The sequence below is a fragment of the Canis aureus genome, chromosome 1 (genome assembly GCF_053574225.1).
Source record: "Canis aureus isolate CA01 chromosome 1, VMU_Caureus_v.1.0, whole genome shotgun sequence".
Lineage (NCBI taxonomy): Eukaryota > Metazoa > Chordata > Mammalia > Carnivora > Canidae > Canis > Canis aureus.
In genome coordinates this window covers 111,461,429-111,483,591 of record NC_135611.1, presented here as the reverse complement: position 1 = coordinate 111,483,591, position 22,163 = coordinate 111,461,429, and the positions used below count along the sequence as shown (strand labels likewise).

The 22,163-nt window shown below is 43.7% G+C and overlaps 1 protein-coding gene across 2 annotated transcripts; it reads right to left on the bottom strand.

The window, feature by feature from the left end:
* Positions 1 to 105: 105 nt before the first annotated feature.
* Positions 106 to 20,458, bottom strand: ZNF229 (zinc finger protein 229). Of its 2 annotated transcripts, XM_077848984.1 has the most exons (4): positions 13,281 to 14,331; positions 13,046 to 13,104; positions 5,748 to 5,874; positions 106 to 4,142 (listed from the first exon to the last, which is right to left on the bottom strand). In XM_077848984.1, exons 1-4 carry the CDS (start codon positions 13,312 to 13,314, stop codon positions 1,921 to 1,923), a joined length of 2,442 nt encoding a protein of 813 aa, XP_077705110.1. In that variant the 5' UTR covers positions 13,315 to 14,331; the 3' UTR covers positions 106 to 1,920. The 2 variants fall into 2 exon arrangements, with proteins under 2 accessions (XP_077705110.1, XP_077705111.1); XM_077848985.1 differs by lacking the exons at positions 13,046 to 13,104; positions 13,281 to 14,331 and adding an exon at positions 20,444 to 20,458 and having other exon boundaries at positions 5,752 to 5,874.
* Positions 20,459 to 22,163: the final 1,705 nt, after the last annotated feature.

The window sequence follows — 22,163 nt, the reverse complement described above, 5'->3', positions numbered from 1 at the left end:
AGGATGCAGTGTGGAGCACCAAAGCTCCTCCCAAGTATCCAGACCACCCTCATTTCTGACCATGCCAACAAAAATTATGCAGCCTCTGAAAGTATCTGTCACAAATTTCTCAGTTCATTGCATACCATATATTTGGCAGTAGGTGCTAAGTAAACAGTAGAAAGAAAAGGCAACAACAAAATTATAGAGGTTATGACATGGATCTTTGACCATAAGGCACCGTTCCATCCGATTAATTTTTTAAAAAATAGCTTTACTATTGTTATAAAATTGATATATACTTTGTTAAAAAGTGAAACACATAAAAGTACACGAATATATTACACATCCTGCATCCCACTTACTAGAGATAGGCATAGTATGATAGAGATATCATACTAACCTTTCATAAATTTTTTTCTTTCTCTCTCAATAAACATACACACACAAAAAACTATTAACAAAACAGGGTCATACTAAAATTATTCTACAACTTTCCTGGCTCACAAAATAGTTTATGGGCAATCTTCAATGTCAATGTAGGTGTACTTGAGCATTTTAAGTGATTTTCACTCATTTACATGTGCCTTAACTTATTACACTTGGAGTATCAACATCTTTTTTTCTATAGTAAGAAAACGCTAAGAAACTCAGCCATATGCATACATCTTTTTCCACATGTGCAATTATCTCCCAAGTATCAATTACTACATACTTATTGCCACTTCAAAGACTATACAAATTAAACTTGAGACACTGACAAATTCCTTCTAAAGAATTTTTTTTTTCACTCCTATCAATAAATTCTGTGGTGACTATTTTACCACAGCTATTCTGACAAGTTAAAATGGTATTTCTGATTTTTTCAAATGCTCTAGTATTTTGTCTCACCTGTTTAAAAACACTATAAAATGAAATAGGGCAGAAGTATTATACTCATGATAGCAATAAAACAAATTAACCTGTAAATTCAATGCAATGCCAATCAGCTTTTTTGTTTGTTTGTTTTTAAAAGCTGATAAAATGAGGGGCATCTGGGTGGCTCAGTCAGTTGGGCATTTGACTCATGATCTTGGTTCAGGTTTTGATCTCAGGATCGTGAGTTCAAGCCCCATGATGGGCTTCATGCTGGGCAGAGAGCCTATTTTACACAAAACAACCTGATAAAACGAAATGGCCCTGCAGTTCAGTACAACCTCTCCAAGACAGCAGTTTATCTCTAGGGGATAAAACATATTCACCACAACGTGATATAAAAAAACGTGATGGAGACACATCATCCAGACCTGCCAAGAGAGGGACCCTCCCTCTAATTGTTGCTGGTCTTCTAAAAGCAACTGGCCTCCCTCAACCAATGGCAAAAATCATCTTTCAATTTTTGTAAAACCAATCTAAAAAGTACACACAATATTGGTTTTACTAAAGTGACCACCTTTTCCTACATTTGTCCCATTTGTAGGTATTCCTCCCCTTTCCCCACAAGGAATCCATGTCCAAAACCTGCCCTTGATCCATTCTCACTCGTATTATTTATAAAAACTCCCTCCTGGGCCGACTCTAATGAGAGTGATGATTTTTACTGAGGTCCCTGTCATACTTCTTTGAGGACAGTCTGCCCAGCGACAGACTCTGGAGATGGAAGTGTGAAACTCAAGTGCTCTTCCCATTTCTCAAACTTCTGGATCTTCCTTTCCCATTTCTCAAACTTCTGGGTCTTCCCTTCCCATCTCTCAAACTTCTGGGTCTTTCCTTCCCATCTCTCAAACTTCTGGGTCTTCCCTTCCCATCTCTCAAACTTCTGGGTCTTCCGTTCCTCTGCAGACCAGGCCATGGTGACCAGGTCAGCCTCCACTGCAGCCAACCCCACACATCATGTTCACAAAGTCTTCCTCCTGCGCTGGCAGCCAGGTGAATAAGTTCAGGTTCCATCTCAACTCACGCCTACTTGTCAGGTTTCTCACTTATGTGCACTCGCTGATGATTTCGCAGGCCTGAGCTGTAACTGAAGCCCTTCCCACACTCCCCGCATCTGTAGGGCTTCTCACCAGTGTGGACTCTTTGGTGGACATGAAGACAGGAGCTTCGACCAAAGCCCTTCCCACACTCCTCACATTTGTAGGGCTTCTCGCCAGTGTGGACCCGCTGGTGACCTTGAAGGTGTGAACTCTGGCTATAGCCCTTCCCACACACGTCGCATCTATATGGCTTCTCTCCAGTGTGCACTCTCTTGTGGCTGAGGAGGCCGGAGCCATATCTGAAGCCCTTGCCACATTCGTAACACGTGTAGGGTTTCTCTCCCGTGTGCAATCTCTGGTGGGTGCGAAGATTCGAGCCGTAACTGAATCCCTTGCCACACTGGTCGCACGTATAGGGCTTCTTTCCCGTGTGAATCCGCTGATGCTTGTAGAGACTTGAGGTACACCTGAACCCCTTCCCACACGCTTCACATTTGTAAGGTTTCTCGCCAGTGTGGACCCTCTGGTGGATGAGAAGCCCCGAGCTGTAACTGAAGCCTTTGCCACACTCGGCACATTTGTAGGGCTTCTCTCCCGTGTGGGTCCTCTGATGGATAAGGAGGTCAGAGCTATAAATAAAGCCCTTCCCACACACATCGCACACGAAGGGTCTCTCTCCCGTGTGGACCCTCTGGTGACTATGAAGGTCTGAATTCCGCCGGAAGCCCTTCCCACACTCAATGCACTTATAGGGTTTCTCCCCGGTGTGGACCCGCTGGTGGACGTGAAGGTCCGAGCTGCGGCCGAAGCCCTTCCCGCACTCGCACTTGTAGGGCTTCTCTCCTGTGTGCAGCCTCTGGTGCCGGAGAAGCCCTGAGCTGTAACTGAAAGTCTTCCCACATACGTCGCATTCAAAGAGGCGCTGGCCAGTGTGAACTCGCTGGTGTGCCTGGAGGTACGAGTTGTAACTGAAACCTTTGTCGCACTTGTCACACTGGTAGGGCTTCTGTCCTGTGTGCGACTTCTGGTGGCTGCTGAGGTGCGAGCTGCAGGTGAAGCCCTTCCCGCACTGGATGCAGCTGTAGGGCTTGCCCCCTGGGTGCACATGCTGGTGCTTGTGGAGCGCAGACTTGGCGTAGAACCCTTTGCCACACTCACCACACGTGTAGGGCTTCTCCCCTGTGTGCAGCCGCTGGTGCACCTGCAGCACTGAGCTGTAGCTGAAGCCCTTCCCGCACTCGCCGCACTTATACGGCTTCTCACCAGTGTGGACCCGCTGATGGACCAGCAGGTTGGAGCTGCGACCAAACGCCTTCCCACACTCCTCGCACGTGTAAGGCTTCTTTCCCGTGTGGACCCCTTGATGAATGAGGAGAATCGACTGGTACCGGAAGCCCTTCCCACAGGCCTCACACCGGTAGGGCATCTCCCCTGCAGGGGCCCGGGGCCGGCTGGGCCCTCGTGGGTTCAGCCTTCGGCCCTGACCGCACTCCTTACTTGTAGGGGGTTTCTCACCTGAGGGAGTCCTTTGAGGTCTCTCCAGATGGGCAGTAGGCCTTAGGCCTGGACCAAACTCATATTTATGGGGTTTCTCTCTCGAGGGCCCTCTTGGATGAGTGGGAAAGTGTGAATCTCCCCTGAAGCCATTTCCACATTCGTGTCTTTTCCAGTCATCCTCTTGGGAGTCGGGGCGATGAAGAATCGACTTTTTAACACACTGATCGCAATTACAGGGTCTCTCTCTTTCAGGTAATCCATGGTCATTGCAACAAGGCGATATCCAGTGGAAGCTGTAACTGTCCCCCTCATGTTTACATACTGTATCTTGCCTGTCGAGTTTCTTACACCTTTCTCCAGTGTTCCATGGCTCATTCACAAAGGCTTTCATCCAAGAATCTTGAACAGATACCAGGCTTACACCTTTCCAGGATGGAAATTCTTGATTTTCTGAACCAACGGGTCCCTGAAGACTGGCCACAAAACTATCCATTGGTGAACCCCGAGTGGGTATTCCTGGCCACCCTTGGAAGGGAGAAGCGTCTTCTGAGAACTGGGAACTTTTCCCTTGAAGATTTACTCTATGGTCCTGACTCCCAGTTAATTCACCAGCCACCTGTTCCCAGATTTTCCAGTAGGAGAGCTCTCTGTAGGAAAGGCACTTTAATTCTCTTTCTTGAATATACTCCAGGACTTTTTCATTCTTGTCTCCTATGGGGTGAAAGACAATTCAGAGATGAGAACAAATACAAGACTGGCTCAGGGATCTCAAGCCAAGTCAGGTTTTCAGGCTCAGACTGGTAATCAGCCTAGAGCAAAATCACCTGTATGTATCATCACTACCAGGGCACTTCTTTTGTGTCTGAAAAAAAGACAACATTCTTGTTAACAAGTTTTGAAGCTAAATGTGAGTATGATCCTACTATAACAAACTACATCTCATCATCTACTTGCCAAGAGAGAAAGAAATTCAGAACAGATTTCTGCTGAGAAAATTCACCTCTCCAGTTACTGCCATTGTTGCTAATTATAAATAATAATATCTAACATTATCATAATACTCCCTAGATGCTGACGATATACACCCATTAACTCCTTTCACCCTCAGAATAACATGGAGATAAGGATCCTTACCATTTCTGCTTTACTGATGAGGGACCCAAGGCACAGAGAGGATGAGTAACCTGGTGCAGTCACCCTGCCATGCTGTGAGGTAGGGGTAGGCGAGGTGTCGAACACAGAAGTTGGGTTTTAGAGCCACACTTAGTGCTCTCTCCCAGCATGACTCTAATTCTGGGCATGTAGGAGCTGAACCCAGGGGTACGAACGAAGCAGCAAATCCTCCAAAGTGTACCAGCTGTGTCCCAGTCTTCTGGGAGCATATCTGGTAGGAATCCACATGATACAGCATACAGAGGCATAAAAATACCCAACATATCCCTGTTACTGACTGCAAGTCTTCAGATTGTCATGTTTACTATGTAGTTCCAGATAAGTTAAAAAAAAAAAAAAAATCTGTCCCTGCTTTTTGAAGTTCTTAATGGGTGTGACTTTTACCTTCAGGGGCTGAAATCACATGTATCTTTTTATAACTGAGCACTTGTAGGATATACAGGTTAAAGGGGTTAAATGGGTATAAGTAGGATAGAGGAGTTAACTGGCTTGTCTTACACTGCGTGGCTGTTCTTATCAGAGGGAGGCAAGTCCAGGTACCCCTTGATCACTCTGGGTATGTCCTTGTCTGAAAAGCATGAGGAATTGTGAGAAGGTCGGAACTGAGTAGCAAAAATGAAATCGTAGAACAATCACCTATAATAGTATGTAGTTTCTACAGGTTGGATTAAGGGTCAGAAGGGGCCTTTACATGACAAGTTCCCTCCCTCCCTGCCTGTTCAGGACTCCAAGTTCCAAGGTTCTCTCTCACCTGTGTGTGCATCTCTGGGACTTTCTCTCTCTGTTACCTAAGTCTTTCTGCCTTTTTTCAAAGTGGGTATCTTACCAGGTTTGGAAGGTCGTTGCTCTAAAATAAAAGGCTTAATTAAGCACATTCTTGAGATGCAAAAAATAGTCAGAAAATGTAGCCCAAATCCCAAAACATTCAAGCCTTTGCAGGACACAGAAAGGACTCAAGATTGGCCAAGTGAAACCTCTTTATAACTGGTTGTTCTTTTTAAAAAAGGAAAAAAAAATAATAATAAAAATAAAAATAAAAAAGGAAGGACTGAATCTGTATGCAAAGACCAAAAACGCCCTCTCCCCAGGGAACAAGAACACTCCAATCAAGGTAAGCGTCCATTACCCAGACAATCCCCTTACCCACAGAGAGCAGGTTCCTGAAGTTCTCCAGCATCACATCTCGGTACAGCTTCCTCTGGGTAGGGTCCAGCAGCTTCAGCTCCTCCTCAGTGAAGACCACGGCCACGTCCTTGAAGGTCAATGGCTCCTAAAACATGGAACACCGTGAAACACAAACACCCACCAGGTGAAAGGTAAACCCAGAATCACTAAGGAAAGCAGGCAAGAAAGCAGGCAGTTGCTCAGTCTGGCAGGTCAAATTAAGTTTTGTTGATGTCTGATGCCAATAATGTCAATTCTAACCAACCAATGGTAACCATGGTTACCCAACGAGCAAAGAAAGCAAGGAACACGACTCTCTGCTCAGTGTGAGCACTGCTGAGGGCAATTCCATCAAACTGCAATGCTTCAATCACATGGTCTGTCCATCTCACAATTTGACTCCAAGTGGTAAAATACCAATTTTTCCTCTGAAATAACTGCTCCCACACAGCCTAACGTTAGGAGTGAGGGATCCCTGGGTGGCGCAGCGGTTTGGTGCCTGCCTTTGGCCCAGGGCGCGATCCTGGAGACCCGGGATCGAGTCCCACGTCGGGCTCCCGGTTCATGGAGCCTGCTTCTCCCTCTGCCTGTGTCTCTGCCTCTCTCTCTCTCTCTCTCTCTCTCTGTGACTATCATAAATAAATAAAAATTAAAAAAAAAAGAAAAAAAGGAGTGAGCATGTCTGCACATACCCCAAAATCACCCTCTCTGCCAGAGTGACTGTTCTTCACCAACCAGCCACTCACCCTTCCATCAGCAGCTCGGCGAATCCTGCTCTTTGTGGCCCTAGCCTGCAGCCCCCTACAGACACTCGTACGTGTGTACACACACACACACACACACACACGCCTTTTATGGGCTTCCATGTTATCACTTAACAGAAGTGACCAATGGATATGTTTATGTAACCATGTCCACAACCAGATGAGGCCTCTAAAGCAGCATCTCAAACTGCGGAGTTTCAAATCACACTGTGTCATCCTCGGTTATGAACTGTGGCCCAAGGTTTTTAAGCAGATTGCTCTGGTCCACTGAGGAAAACAATGGACAGCAGTTGTAAATCCTGAAACATGGTGATCGACTATATTGTGATAGCTTCACTGTCTTCACTTAGACTGTGGCATGCCTTCTTGAGAGGGAGACAAGTGCATGTGAGGGCTTTCAGAGTTATACTTTACCTCTGGCCTGTCCCTGGAACAGCTGTAACAAGGTATTACAAGGTACAAGTTGAGCTGATTCTATACATACTTAACTTTTTCGCCAAATTCATGGATACGGTTTTAAGAAATTGAAGTAGCTATAGTAAGGTTTAATGCATGCTTGTCTACATATTACTCATTCCATAAATATTCAGTACCTATAAGACAGTATTAGACACAGGAATTAAAGAGATAAGGAAGAAAATAGCCCTGCTTCCATGGGGCTTGTGCTGGTGGTCCCCAAGCTCACTTCCAAGTTCTACGATTCACGAGAAGGACTCACAGGACTCAGTACATAATCACACTCACAGCTACAACTTTAAAAAACAACAACAAAAAACCCCCAAAAACAAAAACCAAGCAAGATCAGCAAAGGGAAAAGGTATATGGGGTGAGGTCTGGAGGAGGCCAGGTACAACCAGGTGTGCTGCTCTAACAAGTCTTAGCCATGAATAAAACAAAAACTGAGCCCCTGGGTCCTGGCAAATCCCTGAACATGGGGGTGGTCTCAGGGACTCCTGCATGAACCAAGAGGTGAAGTAACCCAGCCACAGTTACACAGCTGGTTAGAGATAGAGGTTTAGTTCAAGCTGAACACACAGAACCTAGTTGCAGAGCCACTGTACTTTAACAGCAGTCCTGTAAAGGCCAAGATGTGTGTCACCAGGGGACCAGAAACGAGTCTATAAAGCAGATGACATTAATACCGTCTACTTATAGAAAAATGACTGTAGGGATCCCTGGGTGGCGCAGTGGTTTGGCGCCTGCCTTTGGCCCGGGGCGCGATCCTGGAGACCCGGGATCGAATCCCGCGTCGGGCTCCCGGTGCATGGAGCCTGCTTCTCCCTCTGCCTGTGTCTCTGCCTCTCTCTCTCTCTCTCTCTGTGTGTGGCTATCATAAATAAAAAAAAAAAAAATAAAATAAAAAAAAAAAAAAAAAAAAAAAAAAAAAGAAAAATGACTGTAAAGCAGGCTCTAGCCTAAGCATTTTTACATGATTGATCTCAATCGTCTCAGAACTCATGGAAAGTGAGAACTTTCTGGAGTATCGGGAATGTTCTCATCTGCTGTTATCAGTAACTACTCACAAGGTAGCTGCTAGCACTATCTCCCCTCCACTGATGAGCAAACTGCGGTCTCAGAAAGCGAATGTTATTTGTCGAAGACCATATACCTAATAAGTCGTGGTGAATCAGGACTGAAGTCGGGCAGCCTGGCTAACCATGCTGAAACCACTCTACTATCCTGCCGCCCCAACGAGATCAGAAGGGCCAAACCAAAGGAACCGACCTCCCCATTCTGGAGGAGTGGCACCGACAGAGTACATTTCTGAGCAGAATCCCAGATCAACCCCAAGACTAGAGGCAGCATAACGATGGGGAGAAAGCTTGGGCCAGAGGCAGCCAGTCGGACAATTAATTAAACAGATGTGGACCTGCCACTAACTCCCGAATCTATATCCAGCTCTGCCTTCTACACTCAGCCCTGCCTACTCAACTACCACCTGGATGTCTGAAAGGTATCGTGAAGCAGAAACAGCCCAATCTGAAGTGAGTCTTTCCTCCCAAATAGTTCTCTTCTAATCTCCCTGGTGTGGGTAAACACAAGTACCATCTACCTTAAAGGCACCCTTCTTTCCTTTTCCTTATTCCTTACATCTAATTCATTAAAAAAAAAATAACAACAACAAACTCTGCCAATTATTATTCCAAAGTATACTTCAAATCTGTTTCTCCTCATCATTACTTCCACCTCTCTAATCCAACTCATCACCATCCTTTGCTTGGATGACTGAAGAAATCTTCTCTCAATTCACCCTGCCTACGTTGCTCAAGACACTTGAGAGTGACGATCTTGTTTCTAAACTGTCTGCTACCTTCTAGAATGCCAGCCCCATGAAAGCGGGGGTATTAGCCGTGTTGCTCCCTGATACATCACCAGGGCTTACTTAGAACAATGTTTGGCCCATAGTAAGTGTCTGACAAATGTTGAATGAATAGAAAAAGGAAGAATAGCAACTCCTGAACTTCAAAAGCATATGTTCAATATGAATAGTAAAACAATACAAAGACGTACAAGTAACTCAGTGGACCAGAGTACAGAATGCAGGAACGGTCCCATCAGAGGAAAGCTAAATCAACTGTTCTTTCTCTTCCTCTGTATACATAACATACTACTAAATATACATATATATATATATATGCATAAATATGTTCAAAAATGTATAAATGATAAAAGTAGTACTTCTTGACTTGCAAATAAATGATAAATATAATAAATGGCACTGTCATGATTGGCTATCCATCTTGAAGAAAATGAAATTAAATGTCAACCTTGGGCAGCCCAGGTGGCTCAGCGGTTTAGTGCTGTCTTCAGCCCAGGGCATGATCCTGGAGTCCCAGGATCAAGTCCCACATCAGGCTCCCTGCATGGAGCTTGCTTTGCCCTCTGCCTGTGTCTCTGCTTCTCCTCTCTCTCTCTGTGTCTCTCATGAATAAATAAATAAATAAAATCTTAAAAACAAATAAATGTCAAAAAAAAAAACAACAAATAAATGTCAACCTTACACCACTTACAAAAACAGCCATATTAGAGATTAAAACATTTTTATTTTTTTAATTTCTTAAAAAAGATTTTATTAATTCATGAGAGACACAGAGAGAGGCAGAGACATAGACAGAGGGAGAAGCAGGCTCCCTGCAGGGAGCCCAATGTGGGACTTAATCCCAGGACCCTGGGATCATGACCTGAGCCAAAGGGAGACACTCAACCACTGAGCCAGCCAGGTGCCCCTAAAACATTTTTTTAAATTCACATATATTTTTTAAGATTTTATTTATTTATTTGAGAAACAGAGAGAGTACACATGAGCAGGGGCAGAAGGAAAGGGAGAAGCAGACTCCTCTGCTGAGTAGGGAGCCTGACATGGAGCTCGATCCCAGGACCCCAGGATCATGACCTGAGCTGAAGGCAGATGCTTAACCAACTGAGCCACCCAGGTGCCCTGACCCCTAAAACATTTTTTTTAAATTTTTATTTATTTATGATAGTCACAGAGAGAGAGAGAGAGAGGCAGAGACACAGGCAGAGGGAGAAGCAGGCTACATGCACCGGGAGCCCGATGTGGGATTCGATCCCGGGTCTCCAGGATCGCGCCCTGGGCCAAAGGCAGGCGCCAAACCGCTGTGCCACCCAGGGATCCCCCCCTAAAACATTTTTAAATAAAAACTATTTAGGTGCCTTTATGGTTAGGCTTAGAATGGGTAAAGCCTTTGGCAGCTGGACATGAAACCACATTTTCAAAAGGGAACTAACAAATCATTTAACTGTGAAAATGTTACACTTCCACATGGTCAACTCACCACTCACAAAGTCAAGATTGAGAGAAATTAACTGTAACACTTTTGATGGGCAAGTTAACAACCCTACTCTTGAAAGAGCACCTTTCATTAATGAAAAATGGGCAAAAGCATTTCATAAGGAATTTGCAGATGAGAAAATACAATTACAGCAAACATAGGGAAGATGCTCATCAGTACCTATTGTGTGAGGAACTGCAAAAGACATGGAAGGTCTTAGCCATACCCCCTCCTCTATAAGATTAGCAAAAATGTTTAGTACTGATAAAGCCTTGGGGGAAAATCTTGCCCCCCTCAGATTTAATCAGAATTCTTAGAAATGTAAAAAAAAAAAAAAAATCACTGCTATGATTATGGGAAAATGAAAGCTCAAGAGATGAGCTAACCAGCAGAATGAGCATCACTGAAGCACAAGCAGTGGAAAGGAGAGCCTCCTGGAATATGATGGAAACCAAAGAGGAGATTAAAAATTAAAGGATAGGGAAGGCAGATCCAGAATTTATACTTTTAATAACAGGAGTTCCAGTAGGACCAAATGAATAAAATAATAGTAACTATTACTAACAGTAATAGTCATAATAGTAACATCCAGGCAGAAAAAGAATTAATGCCAAAAGACTGCAGAGCAAGGATAGTTAAGGTATGACCTTGAAAATGACACTCAGCCAAGACGCTGTCAAGTATAAACACAACAGACCTTTCTGGAAAAAAACTGCTGAAGGAACTAAGAACCCAGAATAAACTCTGCTCACCAGGAGATGAATGGAGAGGCCATGAGAAAAAAGGCCAGCACAAGACTGAAGACCAGTTCTCAAGGTATGAATGATGAATTTTCAGCTCAGGCAATTTGCCATTTGGGCATAAAGGCAACAGACATTTCTCAGCATGGGAATGCTCAGTGGGTACGGCATCTACAAGTTTTCTCTGGGAAATGCAAATTGGGGAATGACATTAAGCACACCAACAGATAAATCAAAATGAAGCCAGGAATGAAGAAACGGGTAAAAAGGACAGGTGGTAGACGACTTCTATATACACAACTGAGACAAGTCCACTGTGGGGATCCATGCTGACAAATCAGAAGGTAATGACGGGGGCACTTGGGTGGCTCAATGATTGAGTATCTGTCTTTGGCTCAGGGCATGATCCCAGGTTCCTGGGATGGAGTCCTGCACTGAGTTCCCCGCAGGGAGCCTGCTTCTCCCACTGCCTGTGTCCCTGCCTCTCTCATGAATAAATAAATAAAATCTTTAAAACAAAAAAAAAAAAAAAGGTAATGACAGTAATTAACTGTATTTTCAGCTCTCAGAGCAAGTTCACCAATCATATTTAAAATTATATTGAAAAAAAGTGACTAAGTTTACAAATTCTTCCATAATGTTTTTCCATAAAAAAGAAAGCTTTATAAAAGAATCTCGCATGTGCTGAAAAAAAATAGGCAGCTAAAATTTTACAATTGCTTTGATTTTTTTCTTTTGATTAAAAAAAATGTTAACACATATGCAGGTATGTACTGTGTGTGGGTGTGTATGAGACGGAGAGAAGAGAGCATGCACGCGCATATCTTTCTACATCCTAATAGCTTCATCCACTTTATCTCACTAGATGCAGCACAAAATCTAGACAAGATAACAAATGAAACTATAATAATCTAACATCAACCCAAAGGATGGATATGGAGTCCACTCCGCTACATTTTTTTTTTCTTCCTTTGCTGTTATGAACAACACTGCAATGATTATTCTGCAAACACTTGCTCTGATTTGGAATGAACCTGTAGACTGGGGGATACTGGAGCAAACATATGTGGAACTAAAGGCTAAAAATGTCTTTTGCAATTTTGTGCAATATACCCGTTTCTCCATTCGGCTCACACTGAGCTCTGATCTTTCAAATCTTTGTCTGCTAAAAAAAAAAAAAAAAAAAAAGAATCGTACCTTGTTTCAATCTGTACTACCTTGACTGATAGAGGTTGATCATTTTTCATATAACTATAGGCCCTTTGTGTTTCTTTTCTTCCTTCCTAAGAATGCTTGAGTCTTTATTTGAACCTCTCTTTCAAAAACAAAGATTATAATTTTGTCATAGATGACATTTTTTCCCCTAATACGATCTTTTTAAAAAATATTTTATTTATTTATTCGTGAGACACACAGAGAGAAGCAGAGACATAGGCAGGGGAGAAGCAGGCTCCCTGTAGGGGACTGATCCTAAGACCCTGGGATCACAACCTGAGCCCAAGGCAGAAATGCTGAACCACTGAGCCACCCAGGTGACCCTAGTATGTTCTCTTTTAACTTTGTTTATGGGGTACTAGTAGGGTGTATTACCTGGAGAATATGACCTCTGTAAAGAAGTCAGAGAAAACGTCCCAGGGAGGAGAAAAGCTCAGGCAGAGAAAGATTCATTATTTGAGCATCACCTCTCTGTATGATTTAGGCTCAGGCCTTTAGATGAAATGATTATTGATTGGCAGGAGAACAAGGTGCGGAATGGCAAATTATAGCCATACTGACCAGGGTTCAAGCCCAGGATTCCTCACTCGTTTCTTCCTTTCTACCATCTCTCTCACATAGCTACTTTGCGCATAAATGCAATGAGCAATGCCATTACTTGCTCAATACACTGTTTTCTCATCTCTTCTCCCAAGGGAGGGGGATATTTTTACGCTCTGACTCCTCATGTGTCATTTCTGGAGAGAAAAGAGATCTCAACCCACCTGAAACTGGGTCTTGTCCTCCCCATCCTGAGAAAGGGCTGAGGCTTGAGAGTGGACAGCTGCAGGAGAAGGAAGCCATGAGAAGGGGTGGCCCCTGCCTGGGCTCACGGACCATCTACCAGGACCCTAGCAATGTCTGCTGCTTCACATGCTGGATTCTTCTCCTCCGCCTCACTTTTCCTCTCTCCACACCTGGTTCCAACTCTCCCACCACACTCCCCTCCTGAGCTCTCACCTCTCTCCCCGGGCCTCAAGGTCCAAGTCTCCATGGTCCCTTCTAGGTTTTCCCAGGGTGGCAGTAATTTTTAATCAGTTCTCCTCTGATCTTCTTAAGCTAAAGAGAAGATCTGGGCCTTCTGTATTCTTGAGGTTCTCAAAGCTCTGACAAGGGAGTGTCAGATGGCTAGCTAGGATCCAAAGGGAGGACCTGTCTCCACCTTCACGTTCCAAGCCTGGTTCGTTCCCATGCTCCAGGGACCTCTGGGCTCAAGAGGGGAACTTGACTTGATCTAGTCCTTTCTTCTGGACCCCAGAGCTCTGGGTCTCCCTTCTGGATGCACACCTTTTGGATATCACTCATTCAGTGGACGCTTACTGAGTCGCTGTATGCATCATCCCTGCTCCAGAAGGACTCACAGTCCACAGAGCCAAGAACACTGCAGATGGCTGTGGACAGTCTGAGAAGTTTCCACTGGGAAGGCCTAGCAGCAGTAGAGTCACAGTGAGACACAGAGCCGTACAGAAGGGTGGAGATGCTACCAACACATTAGTCCTGTGTTCTGTGAAGGAGAATCTAGAGTGTGAAAGCTTTACTAAGGTGATACTGTGGGCACTGAGGAAATAAAAATGATTAAAAATCCCTGTCCTGGGGGTACTGGCTGGCTCAGTCAGAAGAGCATGGTACTCTGATCTCAGGGTCACGAGTACAAGCCCCATGTTTGATGTAGAGATTACATACATACATACATATACATACATACATACATACATACATAAACTTAAAAAAAAATCTCTGTCCTCAAAGATTCTGTAAATTAAGACACAGGTTAGCAATGGCCTTCTAACTCAGGGTTTGTAATCTTTTCTGTTCCATAGCCTCCTTTGGCATGATACTCACAGACTCTTACTCAGAGTAACATTGTAAGTGCATTAAAAAACAAACAGGGGATCCCTGGGTGGCTCAGCGGTTTAGCACCACCTCTGGCCCAGGACGTGATCCTGGAGTCCTGGGATCAAGTCCTGCATCGGGCTCCCTGCATGGAGCCTGCTTCTCCCTCTGCCTGTGTCTCTGCCTCTCTCTCACTCTGTGTCTCTCATGAATAAATAAAATCTTAAAAAAAAAAAAAAAAACAGGATTATTTTAAAGCCTAATTACACTGGAATACAACATTAAAAAAATAATAAAACACCAGGGATGTGCTTTTTTTTTTACACATTAAATATTAAGAATTTATTAACTACTGTATTTTCAAAATAGTAATGAGCAAGTAATATTTTAAAACATCTGTACCAACTATAATATAAAAATATCTATGATTTACATGGATAACAGAGCCATGGGTTCTGATGATACTTTTATAGTTTGTCACCTGCCTTCATAATTAAAAGAAATGCTAATTTTCACTCAACTTGTGTATATTTCCCTCTCAAGTTCATGAACACCCCTGCATTATGCCCATGGACTAGAGTTCAAGAACTCCTTTTCTAAGTGAATCCTTCTCCTGCCACCACCAAGTTGAATTAGTCACTCTGAGACCCTGAACCACTTTAGGTTACTGGCTTGCAACCTTTAACACAGCTGCCCTGTTAAGATCTCTAAATCATCGGGGTGGGGGATCCCTGGGTGCTCAGTGGTTCAGCACTTGCCTTCGGCCTGGGGCGTGATCCTGGAGTCCCAGGATCGAGTCCCGCATCGGGCTCCCCGTATGGAACCTGCTTCTTCTTCTGCCTGTGTCTCTGCCTTTCTGTGTGTCTCTCTCTGTGTCTCTCATGAATAAATAAATAAAATCGTAAAAAAAAATTTTTTTTAAATAAATAAATCATCAGGGTGCCTGGGTGATTCAGATGATTAAGCAGCCAACTCTTGATTTCAACTCCAGTCATGATCTCAGTCAGGGTCTTGGGATCAAGCCCTGTGTTAGGCTCTGCACTCAGCAGGGAGTCTGCTTCAGGATTCTCTCTGCCTCTGCCTCTCACCCCTTGTTTGCACTCATGCGCTCTCACCCTCTCTCCCTTTGAAATAAATGAGTCTTTAAAAACAGAGAGAGAGAGATATCTCTAAATCATCAAGGGAATGGGCCCTTCTCTTTATTCATGTTCTCCATTTTGCATGGGCCTGGCACATGGGACACATTTTACAAATTCTATCAATGGGATGTGAAGCACAGAGACAAACAGAACTCTTGGAACCAGCTCAGAGCCAGTCAGTAGGTAATATAAATACACTGACGGTGAGTTCCCTCCTTTCCCTTCTTTCCCTGATCTGCTTTCTCCTGAGACCCAAGCCACAGGGCAGGTTCAGAGAGATACATACCTTTGGGGTGCCCACTATAAGATATTTCCTGAACTCACATCTCCACTTTGCCCTCAGACCTCTACGTAGTCCACTATGGCAAGCACCTCCCCGTCTCCCAGTTTGTGCACTGCCCTGCACAAGGGACTGCTGTCTGAAGCAAACGTGGAACACTGGGCCACCTACTAACCTCCGAGGTGGAGGACAAAGAGCAGGGGTCAGATCTCTAACATTGTCCTTCAGACCAATGCCATTTAAATTCAGCTCCTCTGGATGCTCCAGGACTGTGCCTGCCTCAGGGCCTTCACTGATGTTCCCTTTCCCCAGTATCACAGACCCTTCACTTTCTTTGGGTCCTTACTCACCACCTTTCCAGTGATATCATCACCTTTTCCCTGAATTCATCCCTAATTATCCTTCTTACTACTGCAAACTCCTCTTCTAGCCCTCCCAAAGCATCTTCCCTGCTTCATTTTTCCCATGAAATTTATCATCTAACCTACTGTTTTTCTTTTTTACTATCTTCCTGTGTCCGCGAGAATGCAATGGCTGGGATTTTAGTCTGCTCCGGGCACAACACAGGTACCCAATACATATTTAAATAGGAAACTGGGACTGAAGTGAACTCAGCCTGCTGATACTTGGATCCTGGGTTCTTTGATGCCAGCAATGGAGCAGAATGGTTTTCTTCTGCCATGCGTTCGCTTCGTCAGTTATGTGCTAAGGACCATGCTGGATCTGTTGGGACACAGTGGTGATCAGGGCAGGCAAGGACCGCGCTTGAGCAGCTACATTCTAGCTGGGAACACATTCCCTGACATTCTACTATGTGTCAGGTGCTTAGGTTTAAAGAAAGATACACTCCTTTGCCATATGGAGCTCACACTGGGGAAAGAAAGAGGATGACCAATATAATTGGTGAAGCAGACAGTGGGACAAAGGGGTAATGGGAATAAGAGACATTACAAAGGTAGAAATAATAGGAATAGATGAATAACTACACGCAGGTGAAAGGAAATCAAATATGAGTCTGGAATTAAAGTTTAAGGAAAACAGGCAAATTATGGCGCTTTAATCCAGAGAGTAAAACGAGAGGCAGGGTTGGGACGTTGCAGGTCTTGACTCTCAATACTGGAGCTGTCAAACGGCCTGGGTGTAAGTTCTGGCTCAGCTGCTTTGTAGCTGTGTTAACACTAGAAGAGAGACAAATCTTTGAATGAGTCTGTTCTTTCTGCTGTCAAGTGAAAACAGTACTTCTTACTCAGAGTTGAAAGAATTGTCTTTTTCACACATATACACATGGATACCTATTTGAATAAAGCTCATAGCCTACTACGTGGCACACAAAATCCTTAGCCAACCTCTATCACTGCTGTTATTCATTCATCCTAGCACTAACCTAGGAATACAGGCACAAAGACACATTCAGCATCTCACCTCAGGGACTATAACAAACACTGCGGACACTGGAGCAAATAAGATGGACAAGATACTTCTTCTTACAGTGCTTGCATTCTGGTGAGTAAACAAATCTACAAATAAGGTGATTTCTGAGGACAAAAAGGGCAATGAAGAAAGTAAGACCAACATAACAGATTCTTGTTTACTAACCAGAACATAAGTTCTCTGGGACAGAACACAGGTGGCAGGTGTGGGAGGGACAACATTAATCAGGTTGTCGAGGACGGTCTCCAAGGCCTGAATGAAAATAAATCAGCCATGCAAAGATCTGGGATAGGAAGAGTACAGAGGAAGGTGCAGGTGCAAAGGCCCTGACTCCCAGTTAGAACACCTCAGCATTCTCATCTGTAACATGGGACTAACAGTATCTACCTCACAAAGTTGCTGAGCAAATTAAATAGTATTTGACAGGTTACCCTATGCCAAGCACTATCTAGGTACTAGGGATACAGCAATGAAAGCCCTTAGCCTAACTGGCAAACAATAAGGACTTAATTAATACACACCATTATAGTTACTGTAATTATTTCTTCCCTCCACCTAGCACAGTCCTGAAGCAGTGTAAGCCTGAGTGATTTACTGACTAAATGAACCAATACTACAAGCCAGGGAGACAGTACACTAAATCAAGACATCAGGAAATTGCCCCAAATTTAGAAAAAAATCATTTTGGGGTAGTAGGGGTGGGGAGGCAGCCATGGCTGAGGGGCTTGTATGGGATTTGTCAAGACCGTGGTATGAAAAGTAAGGTCCAGAAAGGAGAGTCTTGTCTGGGAAAAGAGCTGGCATTGCCATAAAACAGTAAGAAATCAAAATTCTACTTACTTGGAGCTCTAATGTCAAGAGACCAAGGGCTATTCCTTTCTCTTCTATGCAGTTCTGAGAAAGGAACAGTCCCAAGAAGGCAAGGCCATGAAATAAAAAAGAGGCAGGAGAGAACATGATTTTTCACAATCCCAACACACAACAGGGAGAAATCTCTGAGCACCAGTTGAATGTAATCTACCCTTCCTGTAATCCACTCCTACTACCAAGAAGGGGACCTCCATCCCTATGGGGCTCAGACAGACAGGCCATGCCATTCCTGCTGTAGGCCTCATCTACAAGCCTGCATTCACTGTAGCTTCCAGAAGACAATTAGATAGCCAACAGATACATGAAAAAAATGCTCATCAGGAAAATGCAAATTGAAACCACAATGAGATATCACCTTACACCTGTCAGGAAGACTAGAATAAAAAAGACAAGAAGTAACAAGTGTCTGTGAAGATGCGGAGACAAAGGAATCCTGGTAATATAGATTGGTGCAGCCACTGTGGAAAGTAGTCTGGAGGTGCCTCAAAAAATTAAAAATAGAAATACCATATGATCCAATAATCCCACTACTGGGTTTTTACCCAAAGAAATAAAAAACACTAATTTGAACAGATACACACCTTTGTGTTTATTGCATTATGTACAACAGCAAATTTATGGAAGCAACCCAAGTGTCCATCCACAGATGGATGGCTAAAAAGGATGTGGTATTTGTATATATGATGGAATATTACTCAGCCATACAAAAGGTGAAATCTTGTCATTTGCAACATGGATAGACCTAGAGGGTATAATGTTAAGTGAAATGAATCAGAGAAAGACAAATATGATATTATTTCCCTTATATGTAGAATTTAAGAAAAAACACAAATGAACAAAGAAAAAAAAGAGATAAAAAGCCAGACTCTTAAACACAGAGAACAAACCATGGAGGAGGTGAGCGGAATGAGAATACACATATCTTGATGAGCACTGAACAATGTACAGAACTGTTGAATCATTATGCACCTGGTGTATGTTTAAACATTTTTTATTTTTATTTTTTTTAAAGATTGTATTTATTTACTCATGAGAAACACAGAGAGGAGAGAGGCAAAGACACAGGCAGAGGGAGAAGCAGACACCATGCAGGGAGCCCAACGTGGGGACTCGATCGCAGGTCTCCAGGATCACGCCCTGGGCCGAAGGCGGCGCTAAACCGCTGAGCCACCCGGGCTGCCCTTCAAACATTTTTTAAATGCCTAAATATATACCTACAAATATACCATGTTCATGCAATTAAGGCCTTTAGGTTATCTGTTCTCTCCGATGCAATCTCGATCAAAATCTCAATCTTTTTGCAAAATTTGACGTGCTGATACTAAAATTTACATTGAAATGAAAAAACACCTAGAATAACGAAAACAATCCTGATACTCAATGAAGGAAAAATCTGGACAAAATTTGGACTCATTCCTTCTAACATTTATTCTAAAGCTACAGTAATCAAGAAATAGTGGTATTGGGAACCCCAGGTGGCGCAGCGGTTTAGCGCCTGCCTTTGGCCCAGGGCGCGATCCTGGAGACCCGGGATCGAATCCCACCTCGGGCTCCCGATGCATGGAGCCTGCTTCTCCCTCTGCCTGTGTCTCTGCCTCTCTCTCTCTCTCTGTGACTATCATAAAAAAAAAAAAAAAAAAAAAAAAAAAGAAATAGTGGTATTGGCAACAATGGACAAATAGGTCAATGAGAAGAGTCTTTTCAACGTATGGAGTTGGAACAACTGGAAAATTCTTGTGCACCCCTCCTTAAATCATACACAAGGGCAGCCCCGGTGGTGCAGCGGTTTAGCACCGCCTTCGGTTCAGGGCGTGAACCTGGAGACCCGGAATCGAGTCCCACGTCCGGCTCCCTGCATGGACAGTTTCTCCCTCTGCCTCTATCTCTCTGTCTCTCATGAATAAATAAATAAAATCTTTAAAAAAATACACAAAAATTCATGCCATATGGATTAAAGGTCTACTACTTAAAAAAATATTTGAATTGAGAGCGGTGACTCTCATATGTTGTGTGACGAAGTGGAATTCAACCCATGTGCCTCGGGAGCTGCAACAAAGAGACCTAGGACCACTACATGAGCAAAATAATCGCTTAAAACTTGTACGGCGCTTAATAATTCTCAAGGGAACACATACAGAAGGTGAAAAACTTCTGCAGCTCTTCATGGAAAGAACTTCACAGAAAAGTCTGATACAGACTTCCTACAGAAGTGGGTGTGCGGCTACCGTGAAATAATGGCAGATTTAATCCGAGACTGCCTGGACCGGAGTCTCCCAAACCGAGCGAAGCCCTTCTCGAAGCCACCGCTGCGGACTTCGAACTGCTCCTTCCAAGCCTGGGGGCGCCCGGCGCTGCCGGCCCGAGCCCCGCCCCCCATCCCAACCCGGGATGCCCAGCGCATCCACCTCCTCACGCCTCTCCCTCGCCGCGTGGAGCTGTCGAAATCCCCTGGTTCTGACCTCCGCCACTCGCCTCTCCCCCGCAGATCCTAGAGACCCCGGCCCCGGCCCCCGCCCCTGCGGCCAGAACGAAGACCTCCAAGAAGCCCCCACGTCCCATAACCTACTCACCATCGCAGAAGAAATTATGGCAGCGCTGCGGTGGCCGGAAGCGGAAGTGGGCAGCTTGGGTGGACCCGGACTACATTTCCCAGAATCCTCTGCGCCACGCCCGGTCTTATTTAGAATCCAGAGGGTGGCGTAAAGGAGCGTACACCTGGAGCCTCGCCCTAGGCGCAGGTGAAAGGCGGAGGCGCAGCAGCTGTACTTTGGCCTGCGGGAGGACGTGTGGTGTTCTGGCGCTCAGCTTTGGAGCATAACTAACTACACCTTTTTTTCTCTTTCCTTAAAAAACAGTTACTACTCGCTGCTAACATGTTCAGGTTGTAGAAAATCTGACAACACGCTTCAACAAACAAATCCATATTCCCATCACCAGGGGATATAAAGAATTGATGTTTTGGTGTAAATTTTATATATATGAAATATATATTATATATAATTTAATTTCAAAAGCACCGCATGATCACTGATAAGAAAAGTATAATAAAAGGAAAAAAAAGAAAAGAATGTTCAGAAAAAGCAAGGGGGAACGTAAGATAACTAAAAGTCCTCTGTAATCCGAGCACCTAGAAACAAGCATCATTAATATCTTGGCTTGTGTATTTCCAGATTTCCTCCTTGAGTAAATGTATATTTAAAAAATTTTGTCCCCACAATATTGGCATCATAATATTTAGAATTTTTTTTCTCCCACTTCATGTATCATGGGTAGCTCTCTAAGTCACTAAATAATAAATTCATTTTAAGTGGTTGCTGAGGATTCTTTAGTTTTATATCTGTCACCACCTTGTCCACCGATGAAGTTAGACTTCCGATCTCAGTGTGTCAAAACTAGGAAGAGTCATTTTCTTTAATTTCTTCCAATTTGATAGCCCAAACATGCTGTCTCCTTATTGATTGCATTTCTTTGTTCATGGAGATGTGGAATAAATGTCAACATGTCAGTGGTGGGTAGATTGCCTTTTTATGCCCTTTATCCGTTTTTATCTTTTGTTTATTTATTTGTAAGTTCTCCTTGCATACAGATGGTATTGACTCTGTCCCATATGATGATTTTTTCCAGTTTGGACTTCCATATAGAAGTTTTTAAAAACCACCAAAACTTTATTTGATCAAATTGATTAGTCTTTTCATTTTGGATTCTGTATTTTTCCGTATAATTACAAAGACTTCCTTCCCTGGTATCCAATGAGTACACATCTATATTCACTTCTGTTCTAAAAATGTTCCTGAGATTTGTTTTAATCAGGCATGATAAGACATAGATATAGAAATGATAGTCATGAAAAATCAAGCTTATACTCACAGATCCCTAGAAACAGAAGGTATGTCATTGCTGCTCAGGACCTCATGGAGAAGGCCCAGGGTTGGTCAGGAGACAGAAGAGAAGAGGAGAACATAGTCTAGAGCCTTTATTGGGTTTTCATGGGAAGGAATGGGTGAATCAGAGTAAATATGATGAATAAGTTTAGGATTGGATAGTTTAAATAATTTTGATGGGCTCTGGGACATAGGTGTGGTCCCTGGGTGTCCAGTACCTGGTCCTGGGTTGATTTAGGGCAGGGAAATATTGTGCTGGTATGTGAGTTTGATAAAGGACATAGTTGGGGGTGTGGGCTCTGGATTGTTGTTTGTTTGTTTGTTTTGTATATCAAAGACACCTTCATAAAGTAGTTTGCAATCTATAAATTAGCTAGCCCTAGGAAGGGGTTATCTCTCTGGGATCAAG

Excerpts from the sequence above, each read along its gene's own strand:
- ZNF229 (XM_077848984.1), bottom strand. The coding sequence starts at position 13,314 with ATGGAGACTTGGACCTTGAGGCCCGGGGAGAGAG. Across the intron at positions 13,105-13,280 it reads CTTGAGGCCCGGGGAGAGAG|CTGTCCACTCTCAAGCCTCA; the intron begins GTGAGAGCTCAG and ends CTTCTCCTGCAG. Across the intron at positions 5,875-13,045 it reads AGGACAAGACCCAGTTTCAG|GAGCCATTGACCTTCAAGGA; the intron begins GTGGGTTGAGAT and ends TCCATGTTTTAG.